This window comes from Loxodonta africana, chromosome 11 (genome assembly GCF_030014295.1).
Source record: "Loxodonta africana isolate mLoxAfr1 chromosome 11, mLoxAfr1.hap2, whole genome shotgun sequence".
NCBI classification, from domain to species: Eukaryota; Metazoa; Chordata; class Mammalia; order Proboscidea; family Elephantidae; genus Loxodonta; species Loxodonta africana.
Genome location: NC_087352.1, coordinates 19043703 through 19069547, shown reverse-complemented (window position 1 = coordinate 19069547; position 25845 = coordinate 19043703). Strand labels below are relative to the sequence as shown.

Here is a 25845-nt window from a genome sequence, read left to right as displayed (position 1 = left end):
AAGAGGAATTTCCTCAGGGGTGTGACCAGCATCCAATATATATCAGTGTTCTGGCAAAGCTCACCCTCTCTCAATCATGCATCTCACTCACCATCTTCTGACCTCTGATTCTCGGGAACTGAGGCAGCAGTCTGCTGTCTGACCTGTTGACTGGGTTCATCAGGCCCTGCAACCATATAGGTCAGAAGAAACCTCCAGCCTGACACTTGATCCATGGATTTAGAATTTGACAGTGACCACAATTGCATGAGCCATTCCTTTGAAATCTCTCTCTCTGTATATATATTCCACCACTCTTCTGTCAGTTTGTTACACTGTGGTACCTTGGGTGTTGCTGTGTTGCTGGTAACTATGCCACCAGTATATCAAATACCAGAAGGGTCATCCATGGTGGACAGGTTTCAGTGGAGTTTCTAGACTAAGACAGATTAGGAAGAAGGACCTAGTGATCTACATCCAAAAAAACTGGCCAGTGAAAACCTTATGAATAGCAGAGGAACATTGTCTGATATAGTGCCAAAAGATGAGCCCCTCAGCTTTGAAGGCGCTCCAAATATGACAAAAGAAGAGCTACGTCCCCAAAGTAGAGCCAGCCTTGATGATGTGGCTGGAGTAAAGCTTTCAGAACCTTCATTTGCTGATGTGGCATGACTCAAAATTCGAAGTAACAGCTTGAATAACCATTAATAGTCAGAATGTGGAATGAGTGAAATACGAGTGTAGGAAAATTGGAGCTTGTCAAAAATGAAATGGGATGCATAAAGATCTATATTCTAGTAGGAAGGGCCAAGATGGCTGAGTAGTCAGACACTTCCTGCAGTCCTGAAAAAAACAAATGAATAGATTATATACGACAACCTAGGAGCTCTGAACATCAAAGACAAAGATGAGACTTGGACTGAGTGGCAGGGGGAGGGAGAGATGGTTCAGAAGCTGCGAGGAGTTGCCAGACCTGACCTGGCTGGCACTGGCATCCTGCAGGCTCGGTTGGTTGGCTTGAGCAGTGAGGCAAGCAGTGGCACTCAGGACATGTCTTCCACATCAGGAGAGACCGAGCAGCAGACAGTCTGTTCAAACCTCCAGAACCAGCAAGAAATGGCGTTCAGTCGGTGAAAGATAAGAACATTTCCAGATAAACAGAAGTTCGGGGAATATGCAAAAACCAATCAAAAATTACAAGACATACTAAAGGGAAGTCCTCCAGTTAGAAAATCAATAACATCAGACATAACCCAAGAGTAGAACACAGGACAGAACAACCAGATACCAACACAGACAGGGAAATCACAATGATAAATCAAAGCTAAAATACTCAAACAGGGAAAGAGATTCATTATGTAAAAGATGACAACATTAAAACAAAAAGAGTGACTAAAAAATGTAGTAATAGATCTTTCACATGGAGAGGATGTCAAGGCGATATAAAGAAAAGATTAGTTTAAACTTAGAAAAATAGAGGAAACATTAAGGTAACCTCGAAGGAAACTAACAATGCTGCACATCAAAATATTAAACACGAAAAACATAAAGACTCAGCAAATACAAAAGCCACAACAATGAAAAAGAGGAAAAGACAATATATAAAGAAAAATGACTCAGCACAGAAAATCAAGTGGAAAAAAGAAACCGTCAACAACACAAAAATAAAGACATCAAAATGACTGCATTACACTCATACCTATCAATAATTACCCTAAATGTAAACGGACTAAATGCAACAATATAGAGACAGAGAGTGGCAGAATGAATTAAAAAAACATGATCAGTCTATATGCTGCCTACAAGAGGCACTCCGTAGACTTAGAGACACAAGCAAACTAAAACTCGAAGAACAGAAAAAAATACATCAAGCAAACAACAATCAAAAAAGAGCAGGAGTGGCAATATTAATTTCTGACAAAATAGACTTTAAAGTAAAATCCACCACAAAGGATAAGGAAGGACACTACATAAAAGGTCAATATACCAGAAGGATATAACCGTAATAAATACTTATGCACCCAATGACAATGCTCTAAAATACATAAAACAAACTCTAATGGCATTGACAAGAGAGATAGACAGCTCTACAATAATAGTAGGAGACTTCAACACACCACTTTAGTGAAGGACAGAACCCCAGAAAGAAGCTCAATAAAGACATGGAAGATCTAAATGCCACAAAAACCCCCCTTGACCTCATAGACATATACAGAACACTCCACCCAAAAGCAGCCAAGTATATACTTGGTTTTCCAGTGCCATGGAACATTCTCTAGAATAGGTCACGTATTGGGCCACAAAGCAAGCCTTAACAGAATCCAAAACATCAAAATATTACAAAGCATCTTCTCTGACCATAAAGCCATAAAAGTAGAAATCAATAAAAGAAAAAGCAAGGAAAAAAATCAAACACATGGAAACTGAACTACACCTTGCTCAAAAACTACTGAGTTCTAGAAGAAATTAAGGGCAGAATAAAGAAATTCATAGAATCAAATGAGAATGAAAACACTTCCTACCAGAACCTTTGGGACACAGGTAGAGCAGTGCTCAGAGGTGAATTTATAGAAATAAATGCACACGTCCAAAAAGAAGAAGGGGCCAAAAGCAAAGAATTTTCCCTACAACCCCAACAAATAGAAAAGAGAGGAGCAAAAGAAGTCCTCGGTCACCAGAAGAAAGTAAATAATAAAAATTAGAGTAGAATTAAATGAAATAGAGAACAGAAACAGAATCAAAAGAGTTAACAAGACCAAAAGCTCGTTCTTCGAAAAGATCAACAAAATCAATAAACCATTGGCCAAACTGGCAAAAGAAAAACAGGAGAGGAAGCAAATAACCTAAATAAGAAATGAGATGGACAATATCACAACAGAACCAACTGAAATTAAAAGAATCGTAACAGAATACTATGAAAAAAATTATTCTCTAAGAAATTTGAAAGCCTAGAGGAAATGGGCAAATTTCTAGAAACACATTACCTACTTAAGGTAACACAAACACACATAGAACAACTAAATAAAGCTATAACAAAAGAAGAGATCGAAAGGTAATTAAAAAACTACCAACAACAAAGAAAAAAGCCCTGGCCCTGACAGCTTCAATGGAGAATTCTACCAAACTTTCAAAGAAGAATGAACACGACTACTACTAAAGGTATTTCAGAGCATAGAAATGCATGGAATATACTCCCGAACTCATTCTATGAAGCCAGAGTAACCCCGATATCAAAACGAGGTAAAGAAAACAACAACAACAAAAAGAAAATCACAGACCAATATCCCTCATGAACTTAGATGCAAAAACCCTCAACAAAATTCTAGCCAATAGGATTCAGCAACATATCATAAAAAAAAAAAAAATTCACCATGACCAAGTGGGATTCATACCAGGTATGCAGGGATGATTTAACCTTAGAAAAATAATCAATGTAATCCATCACATTAATAAAACAAAAGAGAACCACAAGATCTTATCAATTGATGCAGAAAAGGCATTTGACAAAGTCCAACACCCATTCATGATAAAAACTGTCAGCAAAATAGGAATAGAAGGAAAATTCCTCAGCATAATAAAGGGCATTTTATATAAACCCGACAGCCAACATCATCCTAAACGGAGAGAGTCTGAAAGCATTTCCCCTGAGAACAGGAACCAGATTAGGATGCCCTCTATCACCACTCTTACTCAATATTGTGTTGGAGGTCCTAGTCAGAAGAACTAGGCTAGAAAAAGAAACAAAGGGCATCAAAATTGGTAAGGAAGAAGTGAAAGTATCTCTATTTGCAGACGATATGATCTTATACACAGAAAACTGTAAAAAATCCTCAAGAAAACTACTGAAACTTATAGAGGAGTTCAGCAGAGTATCAGGATACAAGATAAACATACAGAAAGCAGTTGGATTCCTCTACACCAACAAACAGAATGTCAAAGAGGAAATCACCATATCGTTACCATTTACAACAGCCCCCAAGAAGATAAAATACTTAGGAATAAATCTAACCAGAGACATAAAATACCTATACAAAGAAAACTACAAGACGCTACTGCAAGAAACCAAAAGAGACTTATATAAGTGGAAAAACATACCTTGCTCATGGATAGGAAGACTCAACCTTGTGAAAAGGTCTATTCTACACAAAGCGACCTATAGATACAATGCAATCCCGATCCATATCCCAATGGCATTTTTTAATGAGATGGAGAAACAAATCACCAACTTCATATGGAAAGGGAAGAGACCCCACATAAGTAAGGCGTTACTGAAAAAGAACAAAGTGGGAAGCCTCACTCCACCTGATTTTAGAATGCACTATACTGCAACAGTAGTCAAAACAGCCTAGTGCTGGTACAACAGATACATAGGCCAATGGAACTGAATTGAGAATCCAGATATAAATTCATCTACCTATGAGCACCTGATATTTGACAAAGGCCCAAAGTCCTTTAAGTGGGGAAAAGACAGTCTCTTTAACAAATGGTGCTGGCATAACTGGATATACACCTGCAAAAAAAAAAATGAAACAAGACCCATACCTCACACCATGTACAAAAACTAACTCGAAGTGGATCAGAAACCTAAATATAAAATCTAGAAGGATAAAGATCATGGAAGAAAAAATAGGGGCAATGCTAAGACCTCTAATACATGGCATAAACAGTATACAAGACATTACTAACAATGCACAAACGCCAGAAGACAAACAAGATAACTGGGAGCTCCTAAAAATCAAACACTTATGCTCATCCAAAGACATCACCAAAAGAGTAAAAAGACAACCTATGGACTGGGAAAAATTTTTTAGCTACGACAAATCCAGTCAGTGTCTAATCTCTAAAATCTACAAGATGCTGCAAAACCTCAACGACAACTAGACAAATAACCCAATTAAAAAATGGGCAAAGCATATGAACAGGCACTTCACAGAAGACATCCAGGCAGCTAACACATACATGAGGAAATGCTCATGATCATTAGCCATTAAAGAAATGCAAATCAAAACCACAATGAGATACTATCTTGACCCAACAAGGCGAGTATTAATCCAGAAAACACAAAATACTAAACGTTGGAGAGGTTGTGGAGAGACTAGAACACTTATACACTGCTGGTGGCAATGTAAAATGGTACAACCACTTTGGAAATCGATTTGGCACTTCCTTTAAAAAGCTAGAAATAAAACTACCATACAATCCAGCAATTGCACTCTTTGGAATATATCCTAGAGAAATAAGAGCCCTCACACTAATAGATATCTGCACACCCATGTTCATTGCAGCACTGTTTACAACAGCAAAAAGATGGAAACAACCAAGGTGCCCATCAACTGATGAATGGATAAACAAATTATGGTATAGTCACATAGTAGAATACTATGGAACCATAAAGAACAACAATGAATCCATGAAACATCCCATAACATGGATGAATCTGGAAGGCATTATTCCCAGTGAAATTAGTCAGTCACGAAAGGACAAATTTTGTATGAGACCACTATTATAAGAACTCAAGAAAAAGTTTAAGCGCAGAAAAAAATATTATTTGATGGTTATAAGGGTGGGGAGGGAAGAAGAGGGAAAACTGGATAGCAGACAAGAATTATCTTGGGTGAAGGGAAAGGCAACACACAATGTAGGAGAAGTCAGCACCACTGGACTAAACCAAAGGCTAAAAAGTTTCCTGAACTCAACCAAACACTTCGAGGGACAGTGTAGCAGGGTCAGGGGTCTGGGGACCACGGTTTCAGGGGACATCTAGATCAACTGGCATAACAAAGTTTATTAAGAAAATGTTCTACATCCCATTTTGGTGAGTGTCATCTGGGGTCTTAAAAGCTAGTGAGTGGCCAGCTAAGATGCATCAATTGTTCCCAACCCACGTGCAGCAAAGGAGAATGAAGAACACCAAAGACATCAGGAAAATAGTAGCCCAAGAGGCAAAAGGGGTCACATGAACCAGAGACTCCATTAGCCTGAGACCAGAAGAACTGGATGGCGCCTGGCTACCATCAATGACCGCCCTCACAGGAAACACAACAGAAGGTCCCTGACAGAGCAGGAGAAAAATGGGGTGCAGAACTCAAATTCTGGTCAAAAGACCAGACTCAATGGTCTGACTGAGACTGGAGGAACCCCGGAAGACATGGCCCCCAGACTCTCTGTTAACCCAGAACTACAACCATTCCCGAAGCCAAGTCTTCAGGCAGAGAATAGACTGGACTACAAGATATAAAAGGATATTCGCGAAGAGAGTGCTTCTTAGTTCAAGAAGACACACGAGACTAAATGGGGGCAACCCCTATCCAGAGGCGAGATGAGAAGACAGAAAGGGATGGGAGCTGGTTGAGTGGACCCAGGAAATTTGGGGTGGAAAGGAAGAATGCGTGGTCACATTATAAGGAAGGGAAAAGGGGAAGTCTTAGCTTAGGGGGCACTGAGTCTCTGTTAATGGTGGTGGAATTATTTGGAAATGATAGTGGTGAGAGTTGCACAACGTGAAGAACAAAACCAGTATCATGGGATTGTACAATTGGCAAATGTATTGTTATATATATTTTTACCGCAGTAAAACATTTTAAGAAAAACCAACACAAAGAAAAACCAAACTGAAGGACTAATTAGGGCCCAGATCCGGAGAAGCATGAGGGCAGGGTTTGGGATGGGGACAGAGCCCTGACACTGGTGACAACTATCCATTAGGCTTAGTAAGGAGAAGGTCATGGACAATCTTGGTGATAGCAAGGTCAGGGTGAAGGGAAGCCAGTTGCAGGCTGATGAGTGGAGTGAGGGGTTTCCCACCTCTGCTGTCCCCATACCTGGTCTGAGACCTCCTCCCTCCTGAATTGTGAGACCCCAGGTCTGCTCTGAGGAACAGAGACCTCCCATCCATCACAGCCCCAGAGAGGAGCAGCTGCTCCGTACTTGTGTTATTCTCCCGGAATATGCTGATGGTCAGGTTTTGTGGAGCATCTGGACAGACAGAAATACAGTTATGTGTTGCTTAACGTCCATGTATGTTCTGTGATAAAGAAGTTATATGTTTTGGATGCTGTGTGAACACCATATTACATACAGGCAGTCCCTGGGTTTAGTAACGTCTGACTTATGTACAACCGGTAGTTATGAACCAACCCCCATAAAACCTATCATATTAAAATTTTTATGTATATTCAATGGTTCATAATAATAAATGGGTGTTACTTTGCAACTTTCACGAAAACGTTATTATTATTATTACTGTATTATTATGTTAAAGATGTTTTAGTGTATTGGGAAGTGTTTCTCTAATGGTTTTTAGGCATAGAAAGGTAAACTACACATATTTCTGAACTATATTATAACCTTAGGGGTCCACCGAAGTACATTCAGTTGAAAGCTGCCCGAATGGATGTTATGCATTGCTAGACTGTAACTGTTCTCTTTTCAGTGGCAGGAAGATGGGTGTTGGCCCTTTTCTCACAGAAGCTTGAAAAATAGGAAGGAGGTGGAGTCTAGTGTCCTCTTCCTCACCAGCCCCTTTTCCAGGACCCAGAACCAAGCATCTCAGTCTCTGCCCCACTTCCCTCAACACACACTGCCCTCAGGGACCCAGGTGTCCCTGCCCAGCACTCACGGGACACATTGAGCTGGATGGTACTCTCTGTGGCCACACCTGCTCCAGGGAAGTTCACTCGGCAGGTGAGGTTCGTGCCATGGTGATGTGGCTCTGGGGTGAATGTCAGCTCTGAGGAGTTGGAAGTCTTGGAGCCCAGGGATGTGACGGCGACCCCAATCCAGAAGAAGGTGGGAGGCATCCCCCTCTTACAGGCCCATGGCACCTTACAAGTTATACTTGTGGGGTGGCCAGATTCGAGGGTCCCCTGAATGTGGATGTTGGGTGTCTGTGTCAGGGCTGGGGAGAGAGAGAAACCAAGGCCCTGGAATTGGAATCCCTAGGCGTTCCCTAAAGCAGTTTCTGTCTCAGCCAGGCTGACTCATCCCCAGCCAGCCCCAGCATCCTGTTCCCCTCATTCCCTCCCACGATGAGGAGGAGGGGGTCCTACCCCAACCCTGTCCTAGGAACCACCCTCCTCCCCTGTGGCCTCTCCTTGACCCCAATCCTTACCTGTCACATGCATATAGAGCTGGTTTTGTTTGAAATTATATAACACGTAAGATCCTCTGACGATCCTAAAGAAGTATGATCCCTTGTCTGCCATCCTGGCGTCTCTGATGTCCAGGGAGCAGTTATAATCTCGGGGGTCTCCAACGAGGTGGAATCGGCCCTTGGTCTCCTCTTGCACTTTTCTGCCTGCGTCGTTTGTGGCAACTGGAGCGTCGGAGAGGATATTGGACTCATTCCGGAACCAGTAGCCTTGAGCTGGGTCAGAGTCAATCCAGCCCCGCCGGGGGTAGAAGACGGAGCAGGGCACGAGGATGCACAGACCCTCTTGCACTGTCACTGACTCCTTCATTTGCAATCGGAATGCATTATCTTGAGCAAGGGACCCTGTAGGAAACAAGAGTCAGCCACAGGTCCAGCCCCAGCACCACTGCCCCATCCCCTTGGCCACTCACCTGTCCACAGCAGGGGCAACAGCAGCAGCAGCATCTTTGGAGTCAGGAGCACGGGGCCCTGGTGTCAGAGGACTGAAAAGGAGCCCCAACAGGAAGCTCAGGGACGAGGTCAGAAAAGTGACTAACCACAGAAGTAGAACCTCACACCACATGCTGTCAGAGCCCCGGAGGGAAACCACTTCTACTTTCTAGATGGAGTCCCAATGGGGTCACACACAGCAGAGGAAGATTCTACCCCCAGCTCCTGGCTCTCTGTCTGTGGACTTCACCTCACACACCACTGTTCACTCCAGGAAAGCAGGTGCTGGCTGACCAGGCTCTGTGGGTTACAGCTTGTAGATGCTCAGGAGGGCCAGTCCTGCCAGGCGTGCGACGCAGGAGGGGCCTGAGGAAGAACCATGTGGCATGCAAGATGGGGAAGTGTCCCTGGAATGAGGGAGGTACCGCCGACTGGCTGGCTGACTGACTGACTGAATGAATGAATCCAACAACCACAACATGAGCATCTTCTACTACTTGCTGGGCAACAGAGTCAAAGAGGAGGCTATGACCGTTCTATTCTGCATACATGGAGTCACAATACTGGTCACATTAATCAAAACAAAACAAACCTGTTGTCATCCAGTCGATTCTGACTCACAGCAACCCATGTGTTACAGAGTACAACTCCTCCATAGAATTTTCTAGGAATGGAGCCCTGGTGGTGAAATGATTTAGCCCCCAGCTGCGAACCGAAAGGTTGGTGGTTTGAATTCATCCATCGACTCCTAGGGAGAAACACCTAGCGACCTGCTCCTTTAAAGATTACAGCCAAGAAATCCTTTGGGGCAGTTCTACTCTGTCCTATAGGGTGGCTATGAGTTGGAATTTACACAACAGAACCCAACAACAATAACAATTTTTACTAGAGCAGATTGCCGGACCTTTCTTCCATGGCGTCTCTGAGTGAGTTTGAACTACCAACGAATACGTTAATACTCAAGCAAAAACCACTTCGTTACCCAGGCATCTCACTGGTAACATACGAACCCATTGCCATAGAGTCAGTTCTAATACATAGGAACTCCATGTGACAGAGTAGAACTGCCACATAGGGTTTCCAAGGTAGTAACCATTTTACGGAAGGAGATCTCTGGGTCCTTTCTCCCATGGAGCTGCTGGTGGGTTTGAACCACTGACCTTTTGGTTAGCAGCTGAGCGATTATCGACTCTGTCACCAGGTCACAGAGAGGAACTATAATACTGAATGTCCCTCAGTCTGTGGGACAATCTAGTGCAGAGATGGAGGTGAGCATTCTCGCAGACTAAGATGTGGGCGTCTTGCTATGTCCCCAGGGCAGGTCCCAAGTGGCCATTCTAAGTCCTGCCCTCAGAGAGAAACTCTTGGTGGTAGACACTGCGCTGGAACTTCCTCATCAGGAGGTGGGCTTTGCTGGTGGACCAGTGAGGAGGTCAGGGGTGGGGGCTCTGAAGGCAGGTTGCTGGAACTTGAGCCTGACTCCCTAATGTTCACTGAGCTGTTTTAGGCAGAGAGGGGCTTACACTCTGTGGCACAGTGTCCTCAGCCATTTTTTTTTAATTATATTTTATTGGTGAAAGTTTACATAGCAAATTAGGTTCCCATCTGACAGTTTCTATACAAATTATTCAGTGACAGTAGTTATATTTTTCACAACATGTCGACATTCTCTTTGGGTTCTGGCTCTTCCATTTCCAGTCCTCTAGTTTCCCTGCCGCCTTATCTTCTCATCTTTGCTTTGGAGTAATCGTTGACCTTTTGGTCTCATATAGGTGGTTTTTTAAGGGAGCACTGAATTCATGGGTAATATAGTTTTGTGTACCAACCTGTTATTCGGCTCAAAGGTGACCTCAGGAGATGGCTTCAGTTCAAGATTCAAAGAATATCTCAGGGTGATAGTCTCAGGGAGTCCCCCAGTCTCAACTGGTGGAGTAAGGGTGGGCTTTTAAGAAATTGAGTTCTGTTTCACTTTTTTCTCCCTATCTAGCAGGGTCCATCTAGTGTGGCCCTTAACGAAGCAGTTGGTCCAGGTAGCCAGGAACCATCTAGTTCTTCTAGTCTCAGGGTATATAAGGCAGTGGCTTGGGTAGGCTGTTGGAAACTCTGGTGGTGTAGTGGTTAAGTGCTACGGCTGCTAACCAAAAAATTGGCAGTTCGAATCTGTCAGGAGCTCCTTGGAAGCTCTAGGGGCAGTTCTACTCTGCCCTATAGGGGTGCTATAAGTCGGAATCAACTCGACGGCGGTGGGTTTTTGATGGTTTGTGTAGGCTGTTAGCCCTGTTGACTAGCTTCTTCTCTGAGACTTTGGTTTCCTTCTTTCTCTTTTGCTCTGATGAGTAAAGAACAAGAGTTGTATCTTAGATGGCGGCTCACATTCCTCAGCTGTTAAATGGGACTAGTGATGTCTGTGCTTGTGGGGGTCATCAAAAGTGTTCACCCAAGGAAAAAGCTCAGAGAAGACCTTGTCTGGCCCACAGTGGGCACTTGACAAACCCTAGATGGGGTCACTCTGAGATGGCCGGAGGAAAGGGAAGCGTGGCAACCAGAGGAACTTGCGGTTGTTCTGGAGCTGAGGGAGTCATAGAAACTCCCTGACTTGAGGCCGGCACCCACTAACCTACCGGGGTGAGAGAAAGGGCTGTGTGGAAGCAGCTGGGGTCTGAACTGACCAGAGAACGGAAGCTGAGATATCCCTGGACTAGTTTGATACACAGGTTGGCGTTAGTTAAAGTGGGATGTAATGCAACAACTCCTGACTCGAGGAATCAAGGACAGAGTAGAACTGCCCCACAGGGTTTCCAAGGATCTCCTGGTAGATTCGAACTGCTGATATTTGGTTAGCAGCCGTAGCTTTTAACCACTGTGCCACCGGGGTTTCCAGAGTTTGAGGCAGAGGAAGTGAAATTAGAAATTAACAGGCTAGTTGTGCAATGGTTAAGTGCTCACCTGCTAACTGAAAGGACTGCCGTTCAAATGCAGCAGTGGCTACATGGGAGAAAAGACCTGGCAATCTGCTCCTCTAAAGATTACAACCTAGGAGTCCTTATGGGGCAGTTCTACTCTGTTCTGTGAGGTCACTATAGTCAGAATCGACCTGACAGCACCCAACAACAACAACAACATGTAAAGGAATGGAATGAATATGAAAATTTGGATGTTTAAAATTCATGATAATATGTGTGATTATCTGAATGTACATCATGAAACTGTTACTTAGAGTGCACACCGATTTTTCAAACTTTTGGAGCCCTGGTGGCACAACAGTTAAATGCTCAGCTGATAAGTGCAAAGGTCTGGTTCAATCCCACCTGCAGCTCCATGGAAGAAATACCTGGATATCAGCTCCTGTGAAGATTATAGACTTGGAAACCCTATGGCACAGTTCTACTCTGCTTATAGGGTCTCTATGAGTCAGAATTGACTTGATGGCACACAACAACAATAACTCCTGCGACAACTATAGGAGCTGTAGTAGTACAATAGTTAAGCTCTCAAACCAAGAAAACGAAAAAACACAAACCTGATTCCAACTCATACACCAATCAAAAGATTGGTGGCTTGAACACTCCCAATGGAACAGTTGAAGAAGGCCTGGCCACGTGCTCTCACCAAGATTACAGCCAAGAGATCCCTATAGAGCCGGGGTACTCTGTAACACAAGGGGTCGACTCAATGACACCTAATAACAACAACAGGTTAGTTGTTGTTATTAGGTGCCATTGAGTCAGTTTCAACTCATAGTGACCGTACGTGCAACAGAACGAAACGCTACCTGTTCTGCACCCCACCTTCACAATTCTTGCTGTGCGTGAGCCCAGTGTTGCAGCCATTGTGTCGCTCCATCTCATTGGTGGTCTTGCTCTTTTTCACTGATCCTCTACTTTACCAAGTATGCTGTTTTTCTCCTGGGACTGATCCCTCCTGATAACATGCCAAAGTATGTGAGACATAGTCTTAACAACCCTTGCTTCTAAGGAGCATTCTGGCTGAACTTCTTCCAAGGCATTTTTGTTCATCCTTTCGGCAGTCCATAGTATATTCAGTATTCTTCACCAGCATCACAATTTAAAGGCATCAATTCTTCGGTCTTCCTTATTCATTTTCCAGCTTTCACTTGCATGAGGTGATTGAAAATACCGTGGCTTGGGTCAGGCGAACTTAGTCTTCGAGGTGTTATCTTTGCTTTTTAACACTTTGAAGAGGTCTTTTGAAGCAGATTTGCCCAACACAATTCACCTTTTTATTCCTTTTTTTAAATTTTCTCTCTTCTATTTTATTGTACTTTAGATGAAGGTTTACAGAACAAACTAATTTCTCATTAAACAGTTACTACACGTATTGTTTTATGGCATTGGTTAACAACCCCATGACATGTCAACACTGTTACTTCTCAATATTGGGTTCCCTATTACCAGCTTTCCTGTCCCCTCCTGCCTTCTAGTCCTTGACCCTGGGCTGTTGCACCCCTTTAGTCTTTTTTTTTTTTTATGGGCCCGTCTAATCTTTGGCTGAAGGGTGAACCTTAGGAGTGACTTCATCACTGAGCCAAAAGGGTGTCTGGGGGCCGTACTCTCAGGGTTTCTCCAGTCTCTGTCAGGCCACCAAGTCTGGACTTCTTTTGTGAGTTAGAATTCTGTTCTAATCTTTCTCCAGCTCTGTCTGTGACCCTCTGTTGCAATCCCTGTCAGAGCAGCCAGTGGTGGTAGCCAGGAACCATCTTGTTGTATTGGACTCAGTCTGGTGGAGGCTGTGGTAGATGTGATCCATTAGTCCTTTGGACCAATCTTTCCCTTGTATCTTTAGTTTTCTTCACTCTCCCTTGCTCCCAAAGGGGTGAGACTAGTGGAATATCTTAGATGGCCGCTCACATGCTTTTAAGACCCCAGACGCTACTCACCAAAGTAATGTAGAACACTTCCTTTCTAAACCATGTTATGCCAATTGAGCTAGATATTCCACAAGACCATGGACCCCACAGCCCTCAGTCCAACTATTCGGTCCCTGAGGGAGTTAGAATGAGTCTATGGAGCTTCCATGACGTTGCCTTGGGCAAACTGTGTTGGCTTCCCCAGTGTTGTGTACTATATTACCCTTCACCATGGTAACCACTTACCTGTTGTCTATTTAGTGTTTTTCCATCCCCCCTTCCCTCCCTCGTAACTATTAAAGATTGTTTCTTTTTGTGTGTAAACCTTTTCATGAGTTTTTAGAGTTGTGGTCTCATACAATATTTGTCCATTTGTGATTGACTTATTTCACTCAGCATGATGCCCTCCAGATTCATCCATGTTATGAGATGCTTCACAGGTTCATCATTGCTCTTTATTGTTGAGTAAAGTGCTCCATTGTATGTATGTACCATAGTTTGTTTATCCATCATCTGTTGATGGGCATCTAGGTTGTTTCCATCTTTTTGCTTTTGTAAACAATGCTGCAATAAACATGAGTGTGCATATGTCTATTCCTGTGATGACTCTTATTTCTCTAGTATATATTCCCAGGAGTGGGATTGCTGGATCATATGACATTTCTATTTCTAGCTTTCTAAGGTAGTGCTATATTGTTTTCCAAAAATGGTTTTATCATTATGCATTCCCACCAGCAGTGCTTAGGGGCTCCAATCTCCCTGCAGCCTCTCCAACATTTGTTATTTCCTGTTTTATTGATTTGTGCAAGTAATGCTGGGGTGAGATTGTATCTCATTGTGGTTTTGATTTGCATTTCTCTAATGGCATTTCCTCATGTGTCTGTTGGCCTCTTGAATGTCTTCTTTGGTGAAGTGTCCATTTTCTCTGTCCATTTTTTAATTGGATTGTTTGTCTTTTTGTTGTAGAGGTGTCGGATTTTCTTGTAGATTTTAGAGATTAGATCTTTGTCTGATTTGTAATAGCCAATTTTTTCCCCCAGTCTGAAGGTTCTCCTTTTACTCCTTTAGTGAAGTCTTTTGATGAGCATAAGTGTTTAATTTTTAGAAGATCCTAGTTATCTAGTTTATCTTCTGAAATTTTTGTGTTCTTAGTTATGGTTTGTATCCTGTTAATGCCGTGTATTAGGGCTTCTAGCGTTGATCCTATTTTTTCTTCTATGAACTCTATAGTTTTTGGCTTTATATTTAGGTCTTTGATCCATTTTGAATTAGTTTTTGTATATGGTTTGAGGTATGGACCCTGTGTTTCATTTTTTTGCAGATGGACATCCAGTTTTGCCAGCATCATTTGTTAAAAAGACTGTCTTTTCAACATTTGGTGAACTTTGGGGCCTTGTCAAAGATCAGGTGACCATAGGTGGAAGGATTTACATCTGGGTTCTCAATTCTGTTCCATTGGTCAATGTATCTGTCATTGTACCAGCACCAGGCTGTTTTGACTACCACAGCTGTAGTAGGTTCTGAGGTCAGGTAGTGCAAGTCCTCCTACTTTATTCTTCTTCAGTGGGGCTTTACTTATCCAGGACTTCTTCTCTTTCCATATAAAGTTAATGATTAGTTTTCCATCTCTTTAAAGAATGTTGTTGGAAATTGGATCAGGATTGCATTGTATTTGTAAATTGCTTTAAGTAGAATCGTCATTTTCACAATGTTGAGTCTACATATCTATGAGCATGGCATGTTTCTCCATTTATGTAGATCTCTTTTGCTTTCTTGAAGTAGTGTTGTGTAGTTTTGTTTGTACAGGTCTTTTAATCCCTGGTTAGATTTCTTCCTAAGTATTTTATTTTTTTAGGGGCTATTATACATGGTATTGTTTTCCTGATTTCCTTTTCATTGTTCTCTTTATTGCTGTATAGAAATCCAACTGATTTTTGTGTGTTTATCTTGTATCCTGCTAATATGCTGAATATTTCTATTAGCTCCAGTAGTTTTCTCTTGGAGTCTTTTGGGTTTTCTATGCATAGTATCATATCATCCGCAAATAGGGACAGTTTAACGTCTTCGTTACCAATTTGGATGCCCTTTATTTCTTTTTCTTGCCTCATTGCCCTAGCTAGGACTTTCAGCACAATGTTAAAGAGGAGTGGTGGTAAAGGGCATCCTTGTCTTGTTCCTGTTCTCAAGGGTAATATTTTCAGCCTCTCTCCATTAAGAATGATGTTGGCTGTTGGTTTTGCATAGGTGCCCTTTATTATGTTGAGAAATTTCCCTTCTATGTCTGTTTTATTGTGAATTTTTATCAGGAATGGGTGCTGGACTGCGTCAAATGCCGTTTTTCTGCTTTTTTTTTTTTGAGATGATCATGTGATACTTTCCTTTTATTTATGTGATGGATTACGTTGATTGATTTTGTAATGTTGAACCACCCTTGCATATCTAGTATGAACCCTACTTGGTTGTGATTTTTTTTCTTTTAAATATGATGCTGAATTCTATTGGCCAGAATTTTTTAAAAGAATTTTTGCATCTATATTCTATGAAAAATATTGGTCTGTGATTTTCTTTTTTTGTGGTGTCTTTGCCTGATTTTAGTACCAGGGTTATGCTGGCTTCATAGAATGAATTTGGAAGTGTTACTTCCTTTTCTGTGTTTTGAAATAATTTGAGTAGTACTGGCATAAACTCTTCTCTGAATGTTTGGTAAAATTCTCCAGTGAAGCCATCTGGGCCAGGGCTTTTTATTGGTTGGAAGTTTTTAAAATTACCTTTCAATCTCTTTTCTTGTTATGGGTCTGTTCGTATTTTCAACATCATTTTGTGTTAGTTTGGGTAGGTAGTGTGTTTCTAGAAATTTATCCATTTCTGATAGGTTTTCAAGTTTGTTGGAATATAGTTTTTCATAATACTCTATTATGATCCTTTTTATTTCAGTTGAGTCTGTTGTAATGTCCCCTATTTCTTTTCTTATTTGGGTTATTTGCATCTTCTCCTGTTTTTCTTTTGTCAGTTTGGCCAGTGTTTTGTCAATTTTGTTGATCCTTTCAAAGAACCTGCGTTTGCTTTTGTTGATTGTTGTTTTTCTATTCTCTCTCATTTACTTCTGCTCTAGTCTTTATTATCTCCTTTCTTCTTGTCGCTGTGGGCTTCTTTTGCTGTTCTCTTTCTATCCTAGTTGTATAGTTCGTGTTTTGATTTTGTCCCTTTCTTCCTTTTCGATGTGTGCATCTATTGCTATAAACTGACCTCTGAGCACTGCCTTTGCTGTGTCCCAAAAGTTTTGGTATGATGTGTTTTTATTCTCTTTTGATTCTAGGATTTTTTTTATTCCATCTCTGATTTTTTCTATTACCCAGTGGTTTTTAAGCAGGATGTAATTCAGTCTCCATGCAATTGGTTTTTTTTCCCCTTGTTTTTACTGTTGTAATTTCTACCTTGATAGTGTTGTGGTCAGAGAAAATACTTTGTATTATCTCAATATTCTGGATTGTTTTGAGGGTTGCTCTGTGGCCAAAGATACAGTCTATTCTGGAGAACATTCCATGTGCTTTGGAAAAGAATGTGTACTTTGCAGTTGTTGGGTCAAGTGTTCTATCTATGTGTATGAGGTCAAGTTGGCTCATTGTAGCCTTTGGATCTTCTGTATCTTTGTTGAGTTTCTTTCTAGATGTTCTGTCCTTTACTGAGAGTGGTGTGTTGAAGTCTTGTACTATTGTTGTGGAACTGTCGGTTTCTCTTTTCAGTGCTGTTAGAGCTTGTTTTATATTTTGGAGCCCGTTATTGGGTGCATAGATATTTATTATGGTTGTGTCTTCACGGTGAATTATCTCTTTAGTCATTATATAATGCCCTTCTTTGCACTTTATGGTGGATTTTGTTTTAAAGTCTGTTTTATCTGAGATTAGTATTGCCCCTCCTGCTTGTTTTTGGTAGCTGTTTGCTTGATATATTTTTTCCCATCCTTTGATTTTTAATAAATTGACATCTTTGTTTCTAAGGTGTGTCTCTTGTAGATGGCATATTGATGGATCTTGTTTTTTAAATCAATTCTGTCACTCTCTGTCTCTTTATGGTGCATTTATGTCATTTACATTCAGTGTTATTATTGATAGGCATGAGTTTATTGCTATCATTTTGTAGTGCCTTTTTTTTGTGGTGCTCAGATTTTCTTTGTTCCTTTTACTCTCCTGTGCTGAATTCTTTTTGTGTGTGGATTTTTGTTTTTTTCATTTCTTTTGTTTTTGCCAAGACTTTATGTTTCTCTTCTTTACTTTGGTGAGTAGGTTCATTAACTTTCTTTGTGGTTGTCTTGAAATTTACCCTTATCTGCCCAGGTTTGAACGTGTCTATTGTTACCTGGTATCATCTTGCCTTCCTCTCCCTTAGAAAGCTGTATACCTACACTATTTATTCCCTTTTTATTGTTCTGGCGTTGTTGTCACTTACAGATTAACCTCTCTGGTTCCCTATTGTAATTCTTTTGGTTTTGGATAGTCCTTGAGAGTTCATTTCCCAGGATGGTATATGGTTATGTACAATCTTGCATCCTAGATTCAGGCTGCCTTCTGATGTTGTTTGTTCCCAGGCTGAAGGACTCTCTTTAATAATTCTTGAAAGTTTGGTTTGGTTTTTACATATTCCTTTAATTTCTGTTTATCTGGAAATGCCCTAATTTCACCATCATATTTAAATGAGAGTTTTGCATGATATATCATTCTTTGTTGGCAATTTTTTTCTTTCAAGGTTTTATATATATTACCCCATTGCCTTCCTGCCTATATGGTTTCCGCCAAATAATCAGAGTTTAGTCTTATTGTTTCTCCTCTATATGTGACTTTTCATTTTTTTGAAGCTGCTCTCAGGACTCGTTGTTTGTCTTTGGTTTTAGTGAGTGTGATTATGATATACCTTGGTGATTTTCTTTTGGTATCTACCCTATATGGGGTTTGTTGAGCTTCTTAGATGGTCAGCTTTTCATCTTTCATGATATTAGAAAAGTTTTCTGCCAGCAATTCTTTAATGATCCTCTCTGTGTTTTCTTTTTCTCTTCTGGAATTCTGATCATTTGCAGATTTTTGCTTTTGATTGCAACCCACCTAATTCTCAGGGTTTCCTGCTTTTTCTTCATTCTTTTATTCTAATTTTTCCTCAAACAGAGTTGTATCCAAGTGTTTGTCTTGAATTTCACTGATCCTGTCTTCCAACGTTTCCAACCTGCTACGACAGCCCTTCTACGACACTGTCCATTTCTGAAATCTTGTTGTTCCTCTTTTTGATTTCTAATTGTTGTTTTTGTCCGATTTCTAGTTATGAATTTATTTTGACATTTTGTTCCTGTATTATTTTCCTGAATTCTTCCATTTTTTGTCTGTACTTTCCACAAATTCGTCTGCCTTTTCCATGAATTTGTCTATTTTTTCCTCCTTTTGCTTCATCTCTTGGATTGTTCTGTGTATTAAAGATTTGAATTCCTTATAAGGTAGTTCTAGTGCTTTTTCTTCTACTGGAAAGTCATCTAGTGTTTTATTTTGGACACCTACTGAAACCATCCTGTTCTGTTTTTTATATGTTTTGATATTTTCTGCTGTCTTTGGGACATTCAGTAGTTATTTCTTTAATGATTGTAGACTTGTTTCTTTCTCCCTGCTCTTTTGTTTCCTTGGTTATGTCTGAGCAGGTGGTCTGTGCATTCTTTGTTGTTTGCTCATCTGTGGGCACAATACTTTTCACTTCCTTGTCCAATGGGCAGGACCTGTCACTCTGCTATGGTGCAGCAGTGCAGATCTATATGATGGGGGGGGCTGGGATGGGTTGTTTGTGGCACATACTAGGGTCAATGAGGTGGGCCGGGAACGCTGTAGGCTCTGCCTATGCTGCTGAGATGTGCGATGCTCAGAGCAAAGTGCAGGTAGGCAGGAAGGAAGGGAAAAATTCTGACGTGTGGAACTAAGACTGGTGTCAGAAAGAGGAGAGGTGACAGAAATGGGAGCCAAAAACAAACAGACAATAAAAAGAGTGCTAAGGGAGCTTGCCATTGGAGTGGAGAGATGAGACTCTGAGAAATGAAGAAAAAAAAAAGAAAAATGGAAGAAGAAAAACAAATAAATACAAATTAGAAAAGAAAGAAAGGCCCCCAGGGACGCCACCACTGCAGCTATGAAGACTAGGGCAGTGGCTCCCAGGTCGTGCAGTACAGCCCGGCTAGAAGGGGTAGAGATGTCACACAGTGCAAGGTATTCAGGAGACAGGAAAGGAAGGTAAGTACAGAGAGATGAAAAACCAAGAAGTGTAGAAAGACAAAAAAGAAAAGAGAGAGAGAGAGAGAAAAGAAATGCCTCCAGGATCCTACCTACACAGCTGCACAGACTGGGGAAGGGGCCCCCAAGATAAGCAGTACAGCCTGGTAAGAAGGGGCTGTCTATTCCTGAAAAGAAAAAGAAAACAAACAAATAAAACAGAACAAAGGAAAAAACAAACAAACATAAAAGTTCCAGGGACCTCACCAGCTTGACAGTGTGGGCTGGGGAGCTGCGCTTCACAGTGTCTCAAGGAAAGACAGCACTCGGATCCAGGTGTTTTAGAGAAAGGAGTGGGAGGTGGTGAGTGTCTTCCAGCAACAAACAAATGGCACTCAAGGAGCCGGCTAGAGTGGGCAGGGAGAAACCTGGCCAAGCAGAAAGCAGAAGTGGCTGAGCTGGGGGGAAGAAAAGTGGGGGGTGGGAAATCCAATCTTTATGCTGAGCAAATAATTGGAGAAGCTGGACTATATACAGATTGAATAACTATCCTGAAATGATACAACCCTGACACACACTTTTCCTGATTTTAAACCACGCAGTATCTCCTTGTTCTGTTTCAACGACTGCCTCTTAATCCATGTACAGGCTCCTCACGAGTACAATTAATTGTTCTGGAATTCCCATTCTTAGAAATTTTGTCCATAATTTGTTATGATCCACACAGTCGAGTGCCTTTGCATAGTCAATAAAACACAGATAAACATCTTTCTGGTTTTCCGTTTTCAGCCAGGACCCATCTGACATCAGCAATGCTATCTCTTGCTCCACATCCTCTTCTGAATCCAGCTTGAATTCTCGGTAGTTTCCTGTCCATGTACTGCTGCAGCCTGCTTTTGAATGATCTTCAGCAAAATTTTGGTTGCATGTGATATTAACAGCATTGTTTCATATTTTCTGCCTTCAGTGGGATCACCTTTCTTGGGAACAGGCATAAATATGAATCTCTTCCAGTCGGTTGGCCAGGTAGCTGTCTTCCAAATTCCTTGGCATAGATGAGTGAGCGCTTCCAGTTCTGCATCCATTTGTTGAAACATCTCAGCTGATATTCCATCAATTCCCGGAGCCTTGTTTTTTTGCCAATGCCTTCAGTGCAGCTTGGCCTTCTTCCTTCAGCACCATCGAATCCTGATCATGTGTTACCTCCTGAAATGCTTGAACACAGACCAATTCTTTTTGGTATAACGACTCTGTGTATTCCTTCCATCCTCTTTGATGTTTCCTGTGTCATTTAATATTTTCCCCGTAGGATCCTTCAACATTGCAACTCGAAGCTTGATTTTTTTTCTTCAGTTTTTGAGCTTGAGGAATGCTGAGTGTATTCTTCCATTTTGGTTTTCTATCTTCCAGGTCTTTGCACATTTCATTATAATTCTTTACTTTGACTTCTCAAGCTGCCCTTTGAAATCTTCTGTTCAGCTGTTTTACTTCATCATTTCTTCCTTTTGCTTTAGCTACTCAACATTCAAGAGCAAGTTTCAGTGTGTCTTCTGGCATCCATTTTGGTCTTTTTTTCTTTCTTGTCTTTTAAACAACCTCTTCCTTTCTTCCTGTATGATGCCCTGGATGTCATTCTACAACTCTTCTGGTCTTCAGTCATTAGTGTTCAATGTGTCGAATCTATACCTGAGTTGGTCTCTAAATTCAGGTAGGATATACTCAAGGTCATGCTTTGGCTCTTGTGGACTTGATCTAATTTTCTTCAGCTTCAACTTGAACTTGCATAAGAGCAATTGGTAGTCTGTTCCACAGTCACCTCCTGGCCTTGTTCTGAATGATGATATTAAGCTTTTTCATCAGATCTTTCCACAGAAGTAGTTGATTTGATTCCTGTGTTTCCCGCCTGGCAAGATCCATATGTATAGTTGCCATTTATGTTGTTGAAAAAAGGTATTTGCAAAGAAGTCTTTGGCCTTGCAAAATTCTATCATGAGATATATGGCATCATTTTTTTCAGTAAGGCCATATTTTCCAACTACCAATCCTTCTTTGTTTTTGACTTTCTCATTTTAATCACCAGTAATTATCAATGCATCCTTACTGCATGTTCAATCAATTCAGATTGCAGAAGTTGGTAAAAATCTTCAATTTCTTCATATTTGGCCTTAGTAGTTGGTGCACAAATTTGCATAATAATAGTATTAACTGGTCTTTCTCGTAGGCGTATAGATATTGGCCTATCACTGACGGGGTTATACTTCAGGATCAATCTCGAAATGTTCTTGTTTTGACGGTGAATGCAGTCCCATTCCTCTTCAAGTTGTCATTTCTGACATAGTAGACCATATGATTGTCTGATTCGAAATGGCCAATACCAGTCCATTTGAGCTCTCTAATGCCTAGGATATCAATGTTTATGCATTCCATTTCATTTTTGTTGTTTTCCAATTTTCTTAGATTCATATTTTGTACTTTCCTAGCTCCAATTATTAATGGATGTTTGCAGTTCTTTCTTCTCATTTTGAGCCCCGCCACCTCAGCAAATGAAGGTCCCGAAAACTCGACTCCATCCACATGATTAAGGTCAGCTCTACTTTGAGGAGGCGGCTTTTCCTCAGTTGTCTTTTGAGTGCCTTACAACCTGAGGGGCTCATCTTCCGGCAGTACAACAGACAATGTTCTGCTGCTATTCATAAGGTTTTCACTGGCTAATTCTTTTCAGAAATAGACAGCCAGATCCTTTTTTTTTTGTTTCATTTTTATTGTGCTTTAAGTAAAAGTTTACAAATCAAGTCAGTCTCTCATACAAAAATTTATATACACCTTGCTCTATACTCCTAGTTGCTCTCCCCCTAATGAGACAGCACACTCCTTCTCTCCACCCTCTATTTTTGTGTCCATTAAGCCAGCTCCTGACTCCCTTTGCCTTCTCATCTCTCCTCTAGGCAGGAGCTGCCCACATAGTCTCATGTGTCTACTTGATCCAAAAATCTCACTCCTCACCAGTATCATCTTCTATCCTATCGTCCAGTCCAATCCCTGTCTGAAGAGCTGGCTTTGGGAATGGTTCCTGTCTTGGGCTAACAAAAGGTCTGGGGACCATGACCTCCGGGGTCCTTCTAGTCTCAGTCAGACCATTAAGTCTGGTCTTTTTACGAGAATTTAGGGTCTGCATCCTACTGTTCTCCTGCTCCCTCAGGAGTTCTCTGCTGTGTTCCCTGTCAGGGCAGTCATCAGCTGTAGCTGGACATCATCTAGTTCTTTTTGTCTCAGGCTGATGTAGTCTCTGGTTTATGTGGCTCTTTCTGTCTCTTGGGCTCATAATTACCTTGTGTCTTTGGTATTCTTCATTCTCCTTTGCTCCAGGTGGGTTGAGATCAATTGATGCATCTTAGACGGCCGCTTGCTAGCGTTCAAGACCCCAGACTCACTCTCCAAAGTGGGATGCAGAATATTTTCTTAATAGATTTTATTATGCCAATTGACCTAGATGTCTCCTGAAACCATGGTTCCCAAACCCGGCCTTGCTATTCTGGCCTTCAAAGTGTTCAGTTTATTCAGGAAACTTCTTTATTTTTGGTTTAGTCCAGTTGTGCTGACCTCTCCTATATTGTGTGCTGCCTTTCCCTTCACCTAAAATAGTTCTTGTCTACTATCTAATTAGTGAATACCCCTTTTCCTCCCTCCCTCCCAACTCTCGTAACCATCAAAGGATGTGTTCTTCTCTGTTTAAACTATTTCTTGAGTTCTTATAATAGTGGTCTCATACAATATTTGTCCTTTTGCAACTGACTAATTTCACTCAGTGTAATGCCTTCCAGATTCCTCCATGTTATGAAATGTTTCATGGATTCATCATTGTTCTTTATTGATGCACAGTATTCCATTATGTGAATATACCATAATTTATTTGCCCATTTATCCCTTGACAGGCATCTTAGCTGCTTCCATCTTTTTGCTATTGTAAACAGTGCTGCAATGAACACGGATGTGCATATATCTGTTTGTGTAAAGGCTCTTTTTTCTCTAGGATATATTCCAAGGAGTGGGATTGCTGGATCATATGGTAGTTCTACTTCTTACTTTTTAAAGGAGTGCCAAATCAATTTCCAAAGTGGTTGTACCATTTTACATTGCCACCAGCAGTGTGTAAGTGTTCCAGTCTCTCCACAACCTCTCCAATATTTATTATTTTGTGTTTCTTGGATTAATGCCAGCCTTGCTGGAGTGAGATGGAGTCTCAGTGTGGTTTTGATTTGCATTTCTCTAATGGCTAATGATCATGAGTATTTCTTCACGTATCTGTTAGCTATCCGAATGTCTTCTTTAGTGAAGTGCCTGTTCATATCCTTTGCCCATTTTTTAATTAGGTTATTTGTCCTTTTGTTGATGAGTTTTTGCAGTATCATGTAGATTTTAGAGATCAGGCGCTGATCAGAAATGTCATAGCTAAAATTTTTTCCCAGTCTGTAGGTAGTCTTTTTACTCTTTTGGTGAAACCTTTGGATGAGCATAGGTGTTTGATCTTTAGGAGCTCCCAGTTATCTAGTTTCTCTTCTGGTGTTTGTGCATTGCCAGTAATGTTTTGTACACTGTTTATGCCATGAATTAGGGCTCCTAGCATTGTTCCTATTTTTTCTTCTATGATCTTTATCATTTTAGATTTTATATTTACATCTTTGATCTATTTTGAGTTAGTTTTTGTGCATGGTGGGAAGTATGGGTCTTGTCTCATTTTTTTGCAGATGGATATCCAGTTTTGCCACAGACCCTTCTTCATAGCCCGTTTTAGTCTGGAATCTCAGCTAAAACCTCTCTGCCATGGGTGACCCTGCTGATATTTGAATACCGTTGGCATAGATTCCAGCATCACAGCATCATGCAAGCCCCCACAGTATGACAAACTGACAGACATATGGGAGAACAAGTTAGTAGTAGAGCACAAAGCATTTGTGCCACCCAGGGAACCTCCAGTAGCACAAGTCTTAGGTAAAGGTTAACATTGTCACCCTGGAGGGGTGGGAAGAGTCAGAGACCCCGTCACATCCCAGCATGACCAGGCCTGACACGGGGGAAGACAAGGCTGTTGGAGCCCAGAGGAAGAAGTGAGACTCCTGCCTGGAGGCAGAGGCATGTGAATTGGGGATTGACTGTAACCATATCCCAAACACATTGCTGTCGAATTGATTCCAACTCATAGGAAAGTATAGGATGGAGTACAACAGCCCCATATGGTTTCCAAGGCTGTAATCTTTATGGAAGCAGACTGGCACATCTTTCTGCCATGGAGCGGCTGGTGGATTAGAACTGTCAACCATTTGGTTAGCAGCTGGGCATGTAACCATTGAACCACCAGAGCTCCTTGGGACATGACTGTACTGCTTCTTCAAATACCTGGCTTCATTCCACGCTCACAGAAAAACAGTGTGTGACTGGTATTCACATTTGGCAAAGGAGAAAACTGAGGGTCAGAAATATTAGACACTTGTATAAAATACTGCTGCTTAAATTGAAACCCACAAATCCTGCCACCCATAGTAATGAACATGTGGGCGAATTTCCTTCCAGTCTTTTTCCTGTGGTAATGAACACATAAGGAGCCCTGGTGGCACAGTAGTTAAGTCTCAGCTGCTAACTAACCAAAAGGACTGTGGTCCCAACCCACTAGCGGCTCCATGGGAGAAAGACCTGGTGATCTGCATCTCTAAAGACTGTAGCCTGGGAAACCCCATGGGGCAGTTCTACTCTGTCCCATAGGGTCCATATGAGTCAGAATTGACTTGAAGCAACACTTTTATTTTATATTTTAAGCTGTTAGAAAATAAATTCCTGTTTGTTCAATAAAGCCACCAACTCGTGGTATTTCTGTTACAGCAGCACTAGATAACTAGGACATTATGCTTTGGGTATTATCTCACTGACAATGATGCCGTGCTCCTTAAAGTGGGCACGAGGCTCTGCACAACCTGGTCCCTGAGTTCCTTCCTCCCTCATCATTCTTCCTTCATCCAATCCACTCCTATCACGTGACCTTCTTGCTGTTCCTGGATCTTCCTTGGAAACTTAGGGTCTTTGCTCAGACAGCTCTTCCTAAGATAACTGTTTTGCTTACTCCCTGGTCTCCTTAAGTCTTTGCTTACATCTCACCATCTCCATGAAGCCTACTCTGGTCACACTTGTTA

The 25845-nt window shown here is 41.4% G+C and overlaps 1 protein-coding gene across 15 annotated transcripts in view; it reads right to left on the bottom strand.

Moving 5' to 3' along the window:
• The window catches only part of LOC100661519 (myeloid cell surface antigen CD33-like), a 109277-nt gene that overhangs the window by 57028 nt on the left and 26404 nt on the right, over positions 1-25845 (bottom strand). For 13 of the 15 annotated variants that reach the window (XR_010323377.1, XR_010323378.1, XR_010323379.1 and 10 more), the window contains exons 4-5: positions 8090-8473; positions 7598-7876 (exon numbers count right to left, since the gene is read on the bottom strand). Coding sequence is in view for 12 of the 15 variants with exons in the window: in XM_064294119.1 (XP_064150189.1) it covers positions 7598-7876; positions 8090-8473 (663 nt within the window). In the remaining 3 variants the exon portion in view is untranslated. Of the gene's footprint in view, positions 1-7597; positions 7877-8089; positions 8474-8541; positions 8614-25845 lie in introns of all 15 variants that reach the window. The other 2 variants (XM_064294110.1, XM_064294111.1) reach the window with 1 other exon arrangement.